Source organism: Tenrec ecaudatus, chromosome 9, assembly GCF_050624435.1.
Source record: "Tenrec ecaudatus isolate mTenEca1 chromosome 9, mTenEca1.hap1, whole genome shotgun sequence".
Classification (NCBI taxonomy): Eukaryota; Metazoa; Chordata; class Mammalia; order Afrosoricida; family Tenrecidae; genus Tenrec; species Tenrec ecaudatus.
The window spans coordinates 100,274,556-100,287,426 of record NC_134538.1 but is presented as its reverse complement, the minus strand read 5'-3'; the positions used below and the strand labels follow the sequence as shown (position 1 = coordinate 100,287,426).

The following is a 12,871-nucleotide window of genomic DNA, read 5'->3' as shown; positions in this document are numbered from 1 at the left end:
AGACATCACATTATCCAGAAGGAGATATCCTTTGGAAATTGGTCAGATAGGTAACGTGGACCCGTATCTTCACTTCTCAGGGTCCCCTGTGCTAGCTCGCCTGTCAGAGCAATGGAGGAGTGACGCTAGGCAATGCTTTCTTAGGATGTCGTGAGAGTGAACTACAAAAATATGTCTGCTATCCCCAGGCTCAGAGAAAGCACTCAAAATGTGCTTTCTCCTCAATGGCTTTGAAAGACCTAAAGGGAACTGGCTGCACTGAGTGCTCTCTCCGTGTTAGGCTCCACATACCTCATTATTTAATTCTCACTAAAACCTTTCCTGGTACACACTGTATTCCTGACGTCCTGGAGTGGAAATGGAGTCTCGGAGCGTGAAATAATCTCCTCACGGTCATCCAACTGCAAACTGGTGGAGCGATATTAAACTTCTACAAGCAGTTAAGACATTACCGAGTAGCCGTGTCAAGAACACTGGCAGAACATTGCCTTCAGGTGAAGTGCCAAGGAGGTCAAAATAACTTTATTCCAAATTTGAAAGGGAAGAGCCGATGTTCCCAAGCATTTTTGTGCATGTGAACTCCTGAGTATGACTTTTAATTGAATGTTAAAAGCTGCACTTTGCAAAGGTGACCGACTGCTTTCTCCTGTCCTACCCAACAGCCAGAGGGCAGGAGTGCCACACAGGTGTCCTTGGGAGTGAGGGGGAAACAGGGGTCCACAGCGGGAAAACACCAGGCTTCCCAGCTTCAGGCCTACCACGCACAGAGCATGTGGATTTCGGCAAACGACTGCACCTATCTGAGCCTAAGCTTCTTCATGGGAGACATCGGAACAAGTGTACTCTGCTTCCTAAGGCTGTTTTGAGAATTAACTAGAACACCAGTCAATATTGAACTTAACAGTATGATTAACGGGAGTCACATATGCTGAGATGGTCTCTCGTAGACATGATTTCTCCTAATTAGTAGCAGAGTGCCTGGCACAGAGTACGGACCCACAGCATTGTTTCCCTCTTTCCCTCACGGAGGAGTGAGGCCTGAGAATGGAGAGGAGCCTCACTGCAGTGCAGAGGGCCTGCGCTCTGTGGAAGGAGGGGACCCATACCAGCCCCCACGACAGAGCCACATTCTTGTGCACCAGTTTCAGTGGTGACTGGTCAGTCCCCTCTGTTCCCTCTTCATTTAGTGTCCTGATGCCTCCCAATCTGATCTGCCTATGGTCTGTCCTGGAGCTACTTGAGAGAGAGAGAGAGAGAGAGAGAGAGAGAGAGAGAGAGAGAGAGAGAGAGAGAGAGAGAGAGAGAGAGAGAGAGAGAGAGAGAGAGAGAGAGCGCTTTGTAAAGTGCCTTGTAAAGTAATGCCGCTGAGACGAAACTTGAAAGTGTAAAGAGGCGATTCTGGATGCTGGCCATTGGGTAATTGCCATGTTGGGACTGTTCAGTAGAAGAGTGTTATGGGGATATTTACCTAATTTTCATAGAAACTATTATGGCTTTATTTTCAAAGCAAGTAACTACAGAGCCATGTGGCCTGTCGGTAAATGTTCAAGTGATTAACTGAGAAATGTGGAGGTGGATGAAATGAGGCTGCTAGGCATATGGATTTGAGAAAAACACAATTTAGAAAAGGCTGTTTCTTTGAATCTTGAAAACTAAAAATATTTTGGTCTCCAGAACGAAGCTTCATGTAACTGCGCGACGTCCTAGCCCCCAGGAGGAAAGGAGGAAACATTGACACATCTGTTTCAATGGTTATTTTTGAATATACAGTTATGTTTTCAGATTCAGGTTTCCCTAGGAGTTAAAGTCTTGGCACAGCTGAAGAGCCAGTTGCAAAGCCAAATGGCATGTTTTTGAATTCGCCCTATTGTAGGCATGGGAATTCTGTCACCTTCTTGCCTGAATGCCTGCCCAGCCCTCTTCTTTCCTTGGTGGGAATTACATGAACTCAGCCTAGGGCTGCAGAGTTGAAGGACAGGTTGGGATGAGAGAGACTATAGAAGCCAAGGAGGGTGTGGGCACCTGGAGAGGCCTTCGATTCCACCACGATTCCCAGGCCTGCCTGTGAGACCCACTGCAAAATGAATCGCCTGGAATGAAACTATAGGGGAGGAACGTAAGTCAAGGCGGGCTACGACACCTTGCAAACTCCACGGACCCTCAGCGCGCCCTGCTCTTACCGACTGTCTGCAGGACTCACTCCACTCCTAGGGCCACCTCACCACTGTCCTACTGGTGGCGCCATCAGCACAGTCGTTTATAACTATTGCCCCCTCCAATCAGCACAGCACCCTCACAATGACCACCGCCAGCCACTCTCATCACCACCGCCCGCCCCCCTCACCCCCACCACCTCCGTCACCCTCATCCCCAGCGCACAGCTGGGACGTGGAGAGCCAGATTGGAGCCAGGTCTTGCTGACCCCGGACTCTGCTTGCATGCTTGGCTCTATCCTATGACTGTAGAACGGAAAGAGGAAAGCAGAACCCCGGCTTTCCTTCCAAAACAACTGGTGTGGGGGTGCCCGAGGTGCACTCCTCTAAGCGACAGTACCCTGGTTCCTTAAAAAGTCAAATGCATGAGGACATGCCTTCCCCTCAGCCAGCACCTGGGAGGGGAGTGCCAGCTGCTGCCAGGGGATCACCCTACATTCTCTGTGAAGACGTCCAAAGGACTGCTCACATGCCTGCCACGCAGGGGCTGAGGGCGTCCATGGGGAATGTGGGGCTTTCGAGGGAAAAGCCACTTGACTCCCAAGCGCTCTTCCTATTTTGTGGTGTTTTGTTTCTGCCGATGCCAGATCTGTGTGGATCTGTGCAGAAATCTTTAAGTGAATGGCATCCTGGAAGGATGTATGCAATCTGATCCTATCTGAGCTGTGGGAGCATACGATGGGGGCCCTGCTTTCCCAACAAGTGGAATTTTATTTAGTGTCTCTCTTGTTTTTCTTTTTTAAAGCTTTAAACTCAGATAGTCTAAATAATGATTCTCTACAAAAAGTGACAGTGCTTTCAAAACATAGTCATTACCATTCCATTCCTGTCTCCCTTTCTCGATAATCCTTCCCTAATGTAAAGGACATTCCTGGATGACAGGGGGTGAGTATTAATTTGACACACGAATGACCCCAAAAGACTCCCAAGCCCGCTGCCATCAAGTCAATTCCAACTCCTAGCGGCCCTGGAGTTTCTGGACGGTGACTGTTGGGGAGCAGAGAGCCTCGTCTTCCATGCAGCGAGTGGTGGGTTTGCCAGGTGGCCTGCGGGCAGCAGCCCAACGTCTGCCCCACGGCGACACCAGGGCTCCTTATGTGAACGGCAGTTCATGCACACAGGTGTCCAGTAATATTTTAATGAATCGATAAATATTTATGGTTTGAAAATACAAAGGAAGTATTTTTATTGGAAATCACTGCACGTGTAACAGTCTCCTTGCTTTTGATTTGAGCTACTTTACACTGATTTAGCTGAAAAATTTTTTTTGCAATATTAAATTTTGAGACCAAGTTCCCATAAAGTCAAAATGATATAAAATCCTATCCTATCTATTTTAAAACTAAGATAATAAAGGTATATCTCAATAAGGGATGAATCAATGTAATTATGTTCGGCCTGGAGGTAAAAGTAGTATCCATTGTCATATAAAATATCATCACATATGACAACAGGCTACAAGGTACCAACAGTCATCCAGATGTGCTTCAAGTCACATGAGACAGACTCAATTTAGTTTTACAATAAAATTATTTTGGGAAAGAGCTCCTACACATTTTCTAAGGAAAGGTTCATAAAAGTAAAACTTTGAACTTCTGGGGCATCAGTTTTAACCCTATAATTCTGCAGCAAAAGACTCGTCCCTTCAAACAGGATGCACCGAGTGTTTAACACATTAATTATCATCCTTCGTCGAGCATAAAACTAACAGTCAGGAAACACAGCTGCAACGGCACAATTACAAACACACTTAGAACACACCCTGAAGCAAAGAAAACCAACGGGCTGCTTTTCATTAACAGAGCTTGGCAAACCTCTCCAAAGACAATGTTTCCTTTCCAGTCAGAGTCCCAAAAGGCATTGAAGGGGCTATTTGTTTAGGTAAACGGGGAGAGCAAATTAATTGTGATAATATTTATTTAGAACTTTAAATATCTATTGTTAATACAGTGCCACTAAAGAAGAAAATCATATCTATTGAAAGATGACATGCTCAAACTAAGATCTTATAAATACAAATATATACTATACATATACTATCAATACTACCGATACACATACATATGTAGAACACACACACACACACACACGAAGGGTGGAAATCAAGTCATACCCTCATGCTTGATTATAATACAACAATGTGTCCAGGATTCTCATTGTCAAATTTCATGGATATAATGTAAGTGATGTCCTTATATTGATGTAAATGATTTGTGTCATCACAACATTTCAATATGAGTTTTAAGTCCACAGAATGAAAGTAGCAGGGAATTTCTAATCTAAGATGTCACAGTCGAAAGCCTAAGGAAACAGTGTCCTGCAAAGGCAATAAAAGCATAGGTGATTCAGGTAGTTTGTGGACACTTGGCATTCTGAATATTGCCCTACGTAATATTAGTCCTACTAAGACATTACAGGACTTATCAGTCCTCCTCAGCTTTAAGGACAGGAAAGCTAAGATTTAAGAAAAACTCAGAGATGTGAAAGACAATGAATAGTCACACGCTCGAAGCATTTATAATTATGTCCCAAACAATTGCCATCAAACCATCACTACATTCCTAGCCCAGAAATCTCGAACATCATCCACACACAGCACGGCAAAAAGGAAGGAGCCCCGTTTTCCTCAGCACAGGAGGCCAGAGACGCAGGTTTGTGGCACACTGTCAACCTCAAGATTTTATATTATTCTGAATATGCAATTAACCCAACCTGAAGTTCTTTTGACTAAGACATCATGTGACTAAGACATCATTTCTTCTTCCTCCCGGTCAGTTATTATGCAGACAATCATCTTTCAAAAGACAGCAGGTTAAGCTTTAAAACTGTATTTCTATTATAAAATAAAATCAATGTGCATTCATGCCTGAGAGCCTAGAACTCTCTGCCTTGCCAAAGAGTAATCTCTGGGGTTCTGCTCATTTTAGCCTTGTTGTGATCATTTTAGCCTTTCTCAGGATGGCTGCTTCAGCAGGTGCCGAGAGCAGCAGTGAATCAGTGGGCGGAACGTGGTCTCTAACCACGACAGTCAGCGTGGAGGGGCAGGCAGGACTCACTGTGTGCACAACACTTGGCTGGCCAGGCAGAATACATGAGAAATAGGAGGTCCTTCTTCTCAAGGGTCTATTGCCCGAGCCCCAAAGTACACAGTGTAAGAGTATTCATCACACAGCAAGCACCAGCTAATGGGCTAGGGACCAGCTTGGGGTAAGGGGGGGGGTTTAAGAGAAAGGAGCTCAGTGGCCAGGTGTCCTGCCAGGTGTCAGGGAAGATGCATCACAAAGTGAGTGGGGTTGTGCCGGGTTCCTCTTAGGACTTTACCTAATGGTAGCAATGTAACAAGGGTTTCTGTCTTAGGTTTCTGGTAGATGCCCTGTTTTCCAAACATGTCAAAAACAAAGGATTACCAGAGCAACAAGACAAAAAACCCCAAAGCCTAAAGCTTCATAAAGCAGGGGAACAAGATACAAAGGATCTGAAAATTCGAAGCAAGCTGCTTTCAAGGTGAACTCAAACGGCTCCTTGTCTGAGCCCTTTTCTTTCACAGGTATGACCTGGCAGCAAATACCTACTGCTCTCTCAATCCTCAAAGTCCTTTTGGAACCAAAACACTTCCTTATCTTGATATGCACTTACCCCCAGCAACCTTTGGGGAGAAAAATGATTCCGGCTTCAGTTGCGATACTGAGAGCGAGGCATTGTACACCCAGCTCCTTTTAATTAAGCATTTGACATGAGAGTTAAAAAGTTTAAAAGTTCAGTTAAAAAGTATGTCTTCAGTGTTATGGAAAATCCAATCTTACATTGATGGGCACTCTCGGAGCAACACAGTCTTTGTCAGAGGGCAGGAAGAGAAGGCGGCTTTCTCAAGCATGTATACTTGGATTGAATACTTGAAAGGTAACCAAGTATACTGGACTTGTGCGACCTCCTCTTTGGAAATGTCAAATAATGACTTTAAAGAGCAGGGACAAGTCAGAAAACTTCACCTTTCGGGAAAGACTTATTCCAAGATTGGACCTGCAGTTGTTTGGATTGTAGCGCACCATCCCCGTATTGAATACGGAGGCAGTGAAACAGCTCTGCGTTCCTTTCCTTGACCGCTGGTGTCCTCTGGAATGACCTGCTTGCAGCCACAGACATTGCATGCGACACACTTTACTTTTCGTAAGATTTTCTAAAGACCCCCTACCTTTAGTGTAGTGAATTCATACGGCTGATAACCTCTGAAGCTCTCATGGATGGCTGCCATGGTGTGAGAGGTTTTCTCCCAAAAATGAAGCAGAGTGGTCTGTAAAGAGAGACAGTAAAGCTGTGCTGTTGTGAATTCCCAGTTCGAGTCACCAGCCTCGTGGGGAGGGGTGTGTGTGTCCATCTGTGGCTTCCAAGACCCTACAAAATTTGGTCCAATTTGCTTCTGAACCCATTTTTCCTGTATGTCCCCATCTATACCCTGGATTCCAGCTAAACTAGATCACACACACACACACACACACACACACACACACACACACACACAAACCCCCCCCCCCCACAACCTGCCTTCTGTGGTTCATGCTGCTATTGCCATCGCCGCGAGTGTGCTCTCTCCTCTTGGTACCTGTCCCGGCTGATCCTTCACACACTTCATCACCTAAGGCTCACTCTCCTGGGAGCCCTTACAGCACGGTGGGTTACCCCTGGGGCAGCTGACCGCAAGATCAGCAGTTCAGAAACAATGCCCGTCAGCGGGAGAAAGTGAGGCTTCCTCCTCCCATAAAGTTACAGTCTCAGAAACCCACAGGGGTGCTCGAGCCTGTGCCCCAGGGTCGCCGTGAGCCAGAACTGACCGGGTGGGGCCAATAGGCTGGGCTCGGTGTATTCTTCCGGCATCATAACCAGCATCGTCTCGTTACCTGATACGTTGCCAGCATGTGAGACAAGAGGTTGCATCTGCTTGCTCCAAGAAGATCCACTTTTTGACACACATCCATCTTCAATTTGTCAAAGTTTTTCTTGGCGAGGCGTACTTGTGTTTGTACCTATGAAGTAAAAGGGAAACTCTGACTTACTCAAACCCTTAAGCAGGAGAAGGTTGTAGGTGACCAAAGATTAGTAGTGGACTTTCCCCCATTGTGTAAGAAACAAATAAACAGCTTTGACATCTGAGGCAAGAGAGAAGATCCTACAATGTTCAGCATGAAAACACCAAAATCAGGGTCGTGCGAATCATGATTTTACAGCACACACACCATCATATATATATATATATATATATATATATATTTACATCTCATGTTAAAATTGAAGTGCTTGGGTGATGCAAATAATTAAAGGGCGGGTGGGGGGGGCTTGAACTTCCAAGTGGTAGGTTGGATGTTCATCCCCACCCAGAAACACCCCAGAGCAGTGGTTCTCAACCTTCCTAATGCCACAACCCTTTACCACAGTTCCTCATGTGGTGACCCCCAACCATCAAATTCTTTTCGTTGCTACTTCATAAATGCCATTTTGCTACTGTTATGAACTGTAATGTAAAATCTGATATGCAGGATGTATTTTCATTGTTACAAATGAACCATAATTAAAGCATAGTGATTAATCACAAAATAATATGTAATTCTATATTGTGAAATACTTATGCATTTTCCAATGGTCTTAGGTGACCCCTGTGAAAGGTCATTTGACTCCCCCCAAAGGGGCCATGACCCGCAGTTTTGGGAACCACTACCCTAGAAGAAAGGCCTGGTAATCTGCTTTGGAAAAACAGCTACTGAAAACTGGGTCACAATTCCACTCTGACAGATACGAGGTTGCCATTAGTTGGGATTAACTTAATGCCAACATTGCGGTTGTCATTTTTTTTTCATCCAAATTATTCTCTTCTGAAGACCCCATCAAACTGACCCTAGGGGCAAACGTGTGGAAGCCTGTGGGATATCAAGGGCATGCCCTCTGTCCATTGTTGTCCTGCAGTGCTGGAAGGCAGTTCAGTACATGCCTCACTCAGCTCGCCCTCATGCCGGTCTCCCCCATGGACCGGCACAGGGGCTGTGCCACGGGACTCAAACGTAGGGACAGTCTTGAGGATGGCACAGGTCTGGGCCGTGTGTCCTTCCAGTGGACACAGGGTTTCCGTGGTTGGAAACGACTTGATGGCACCTAACAACACGAGATTTTACATCTTCATGAGACATTTATTAAAGCTAAGGAACTGCCTATTGGCAATCCTATTGACGAAAATACAGGATTTACCTGACTTTCAATTTCCCCATGAATCTCCTTTATTCATCCATTTATTTTATTATTTTATTGTGTGGCAAGATATGATCCAAGGTACCACACAAAGACATTCTGACGTCGTTTTTTTTAAGCAAAATTATAAACATGCAGCTTTTCAGTATTCACTAATGTGGACCAGTAATCCTTAATCCACACTGAATCATAGGGTTGCCGTGTAAGCCAGGGGAAGATGCCCAAACACCTAGCATATGCTTTCATGGATAATAAAATAGATGTGAAAATTTCATACAGCAACATTAAAGGTGGTGTAGTCAGCATTTTCCCCTCCTCCAATTCAATGCATTCATCCACCTTATTTTGGTGCAGAAAAGTCAGTCAAATATTAAATCAGGTAATCCATGTCATTAAGTTAATGCCAAGGGCAGCCTGCAAGCATGCCTGGGCTGGCCAGGTAGGGAGTTCAAGAGACACGTGCATGTGAAAGAGGTGAGGTGCGCCTCGTTGTTCTAACCGATCATCTCATAGCCTGAGCCCAGCTGAGCACGAGGCACACAGGGGAGCCCAGCCGGGCTCGGCCCAGCACCACCCTGACCCCATCTGACCGGAGACAGCACGAGTGAGGTCAGCACAGACTGGAGGAAAGGCTTGCGTGTTTCGCTTTGATATATTTAATGTGTGAACTGGGTGAGGTGTACAGAGCAGATAAGCAGTTTCACAGTCAACTACTCGTCAGGTCACTATTGTAATCCTCACAATGTCACAGTAACCCCATTTAATCCACTTTTTCCATATGCTTTCCATTTCCACTCCTTTCCTAACCCCACTGAGCTCCATCCTTGAATAAATGCTGAGCATTTGACCTGAAAGGAGTGCTTATTATAAGGAGCGGGTATCTCTGAGGGTTACTGTCCCTCTGGTAGACCTATTATTTGGCAGAAAATTGTGTCAAGCGGTGAGTCCAGACCCAGACTCGAAGGGTGGCTACAAGCCATACTCGTAGGGTCCAACAGTGTCTACCTCACCAGTACGCTCGGTCTTTTTTATGATTTTGAATTTTGTGTGATATTGTTTCTCCCCCTTGATCAAACAGCATCTTCCATAATCATGGTACTTTTGCTATAACTAAGAAATGGCCACTGACATGATCTTGTTAACTAAGCTACACGAAGCTCCTGTTACACATGGAGGACTATTGGGATACCTTCATGGTACACACGAGTGAAGGATAAAATGTTGAACACTTCTTCTAAGGTACCGCATATGCTCGTGTATAAGCCGAGTTTTTTTCAGCACACTTTCGATGCAGTTTTTGTGGTGTAACTAGGTGTAACTAGGTGCTTCGGCTGATATTCGGACTGGCTTATACTCGAGTGTATACGGCATTGGGCAGTGGTAGCTGGGCATCATCCAGTTCTTGGGGCCCAGTGTTGTACAGGTGGCTTCCATGTATCTTTGATTTTCCTGGCTCTCCTCCAAGTGGGGAGGGACCATGAGTAACACCTGGGACACTTATTGTACCCACTGAGTGTGACCATTGCTTATTTTGCAGCCCTCTCACGGCCATTACTGAAATAGATGGTAAGGATGTAGGCAGTAAAAGCTTCTGAGAGGAGGTGATATCTGAGGTGGATCGCATTTATTAATCTTTTTATTGAGATGGGTTTCAAAACATCACTAAGAATCAGGGCTCTGAACCAATTCATTTCCATTTGACCCACTCCTGAAAGTTGCATTTCCTGAATCAGAGTTACATTTCCACCCCAGATATACTGAATCTTTTTAGCAGCAGGTCAAATCTGAATGAATTGCTTCAAGTCTTGCTAGGAACACATAGTAAATGTATGGTATTTGCAAGACTGTCTTTTTTATAGGAAGTTGTAGATTTTCAAATAAACTACAAAATAATTGTGTGTGTGTGTGTGTGGAGGGGGAATCTTGCCTTTTCTCTTTATGATATTAATATAAAGAGTTACTTATAGATAACCTTATAGTCAAGGAGAAACAGTATTTCACTTGCTTCGGCCACAAAGTTCATGAATGAACAGTCTGACATGTGCTCTACTTTAACTGTGCTGGAATTTTATGAAGTAGTTTTAGGAAAACTCGATCCAGTGAGTCCTGCAAGGCCATATGCTTTGTGTGTCAACAAAGATTATTAAAATACTTAATGCACTGCTGAGTTTCCAAATGTTGAGCCCTTGCTCTGCCAAACGAGGAGGATGCGACACGGTCGGCCATTACGAATACAGTCAAGCTCATTCCATATAGTGTGCAAACGTCTGCTCTGTGGAGCGTGTTTCCAGCTGACAGCCCAGATACAAAGCATCCATGACACATTCCAGCACAGGATGCCACCAAATGTCTCACTTCATATGCCTTCAGATACATGTGAGTGAAATTGTCTTGATTATGATTACACTTGATTCCAGATAAATTATGTTCAATTACATAACCACCTTGAGAAGCTCCTGTGGATTTCAAGGCTCTTTACAAAATTGTTTCCCCAGTAAATGTACCCTTTGCTTAGCTCTTAATTTCATTTCTGTTGTTCCACTTCACTGCTCCTATTACCCAACCTCTAGGAGCGACCACACATATTCCACACTCTGTAGTGGAGGACCCACCTTCCCACAGAAGTTCATTTACAAGAGAAATGATCAATGTCATGTCTGCCAGAAATACAGGGAGCTTCTTGGCTTATTCATCTTCAGCCTCAACTTAAACTACGGATCATGACACCAAAGCTATTCCTTCTCTCAGCTCAACTGCATTCCCCACTGAAGTGGGACGGGTTTTCATATTGCTGTGCACAAATCTTAGGGCAGTTTTGTATTTTCTCCCCTTAAGTGCTTTCTTTCACAAGGAAAACATCACTATCTCTCTCTTCTATCACTCATGCCTGTGCATGCACACACAAACACCCCCCCTTACACACACACCTATGAGCCCATTCCACTTCATAGCAACCTTTATGAGGTCACTGAGATTATAAATCTTTATGAGAGCAGGTCCTCTTTCTTCCACAGAGCAGCTTGTGGATTTGAACCTTCTTGTGGTTCGCAGCTCAATGCCTAACCCACATGCCACCATCACTCACTATCCAGTCTCTGGGGTGTGTGTGTGTGTGTGTGTGTATCTCAAAAAGTTCATGAACAAATTCCATTATCTTTTAATTCTATCTTTCCAGAAGCTTTTAAAAGCCTACACACACACACACACACACACACACACACCAGTTATCGATTTTAGTCTAATTATTATATTCAATTACTTTGCATAATTTCAATTAAAAATTTTACTCAGACCTGCTTTTCTGACCCCAAACACAGCTTATCGTGGTGCCCGTTCCATGTGCATTTACAGGAAATGCACATGCTGATGCTGTCCAGAGGAGTCCTGTGAGTGTTAAATAGGTTGAGGGAATTCAGAGTGTTGTTCAAGTTGTCTACAGCTGTAGTTATTTTCTCTCAGTTGCTAAAAGTGCTGGAATTTTGCAACTATATTTGTCATTTTATCTATTTCTCCTACAAGTTTTATCAGTTTTTGCTTCATATACTTTGATGCTCTATTATTAGTTGTAGATACATTTGTGGAGAGATGAAAGTTCTTAATATGGTTCTTCTATCCATGTCTCTGTAATTCTCACCGAATGATTGGGGCATGAGTATTCAAATAGGGCATGGGAATAGTATTAACGGAGCAGATTGGGCAGTTTAGCTGCCATTCCTCTAGCTATAAGAGAGTAGATCACTCCGGAGACCCTCAAGGAAGAAGGGTCACTAGTGGAGCACATCTGAGCTCCTTCCCTGCCTGCAGTGGCAGAGGCAGTAGAGACCAGGGCACACTGAGACCAGAGGCTGAGGCCGGGAGACCAGGAGTCAGAGCAGCGGAACCGCACCGAGACTGAAGCTGTGAGGCAGGGCGGTGAGCAGGCTTCCTGGGCCATGGAGATCAGTGGCTGATCATCTGAGGATCAGAGAGGGAACTGATGCTGACTGAAAAGAGATACTACTGAGGACCTTCGTGTTTTGGGATCTGGCTCATCCCCATCATGGTGGGCATTGGGTGTGTGTGGCCATTGTAGCCATCCATGAAACCCCACAGAGGAGGAGGGTGACGTGGGAGGAGCACTGCTCTCAGAGGAGGGGAAAGGAAGGATGAGGAGTGGAGGCAAATCCAACACATGCCTTCAAACAACTGGCTTTGATTTTGGGAGGAGATGGAGTCTCCTTGTCGCTTTTGCAGCCAGAGGAGGTAAGCGATGGCCTCTGCACCATTTACTCAAGAATCCATCAAATAACTTTCAAGTTCTTATCCTCTGATCATCAATAAATATCCCCCACTCTTTATGGTGCCAGTCGTCCGTGTCCTAAAGTGGATGCAGCCTCCACAGACACAGTCACTGCAGGTTTCTGGTGATTAGGGTTGATGGTTCA

The 12,871-nt window shown here is 44.9% G+C and overlaps 1 protein-coding gene across 1 annotated transcript in view; it reads right to left on the bottom strand.

Annotated features, from left to right (window-relative positions):
• ICA1 (islet cell autoantigen 1) overlaps positions 1–12,871 on the bottom strand; it is a 129,647-nt gene that overhangs the window by 38,947 nt on the left and 77,829 nt on the right. The window contains exons 6-7 of the mRNA XM_075557345.1: positions 7,109–7,234; positions 6,406–6,504 (exon numbers count right to left, since the gene is read on the bottom strand). Coding sequence (XP_075413460.1) covers positions 6,406–6,504; positions 7,109–7,234 — 225 coding nt within the window. The remainder of the gene's footprint in view (positions 1–6,405; positions 6,505–7,108; positions 7,235–12,871) is intronic.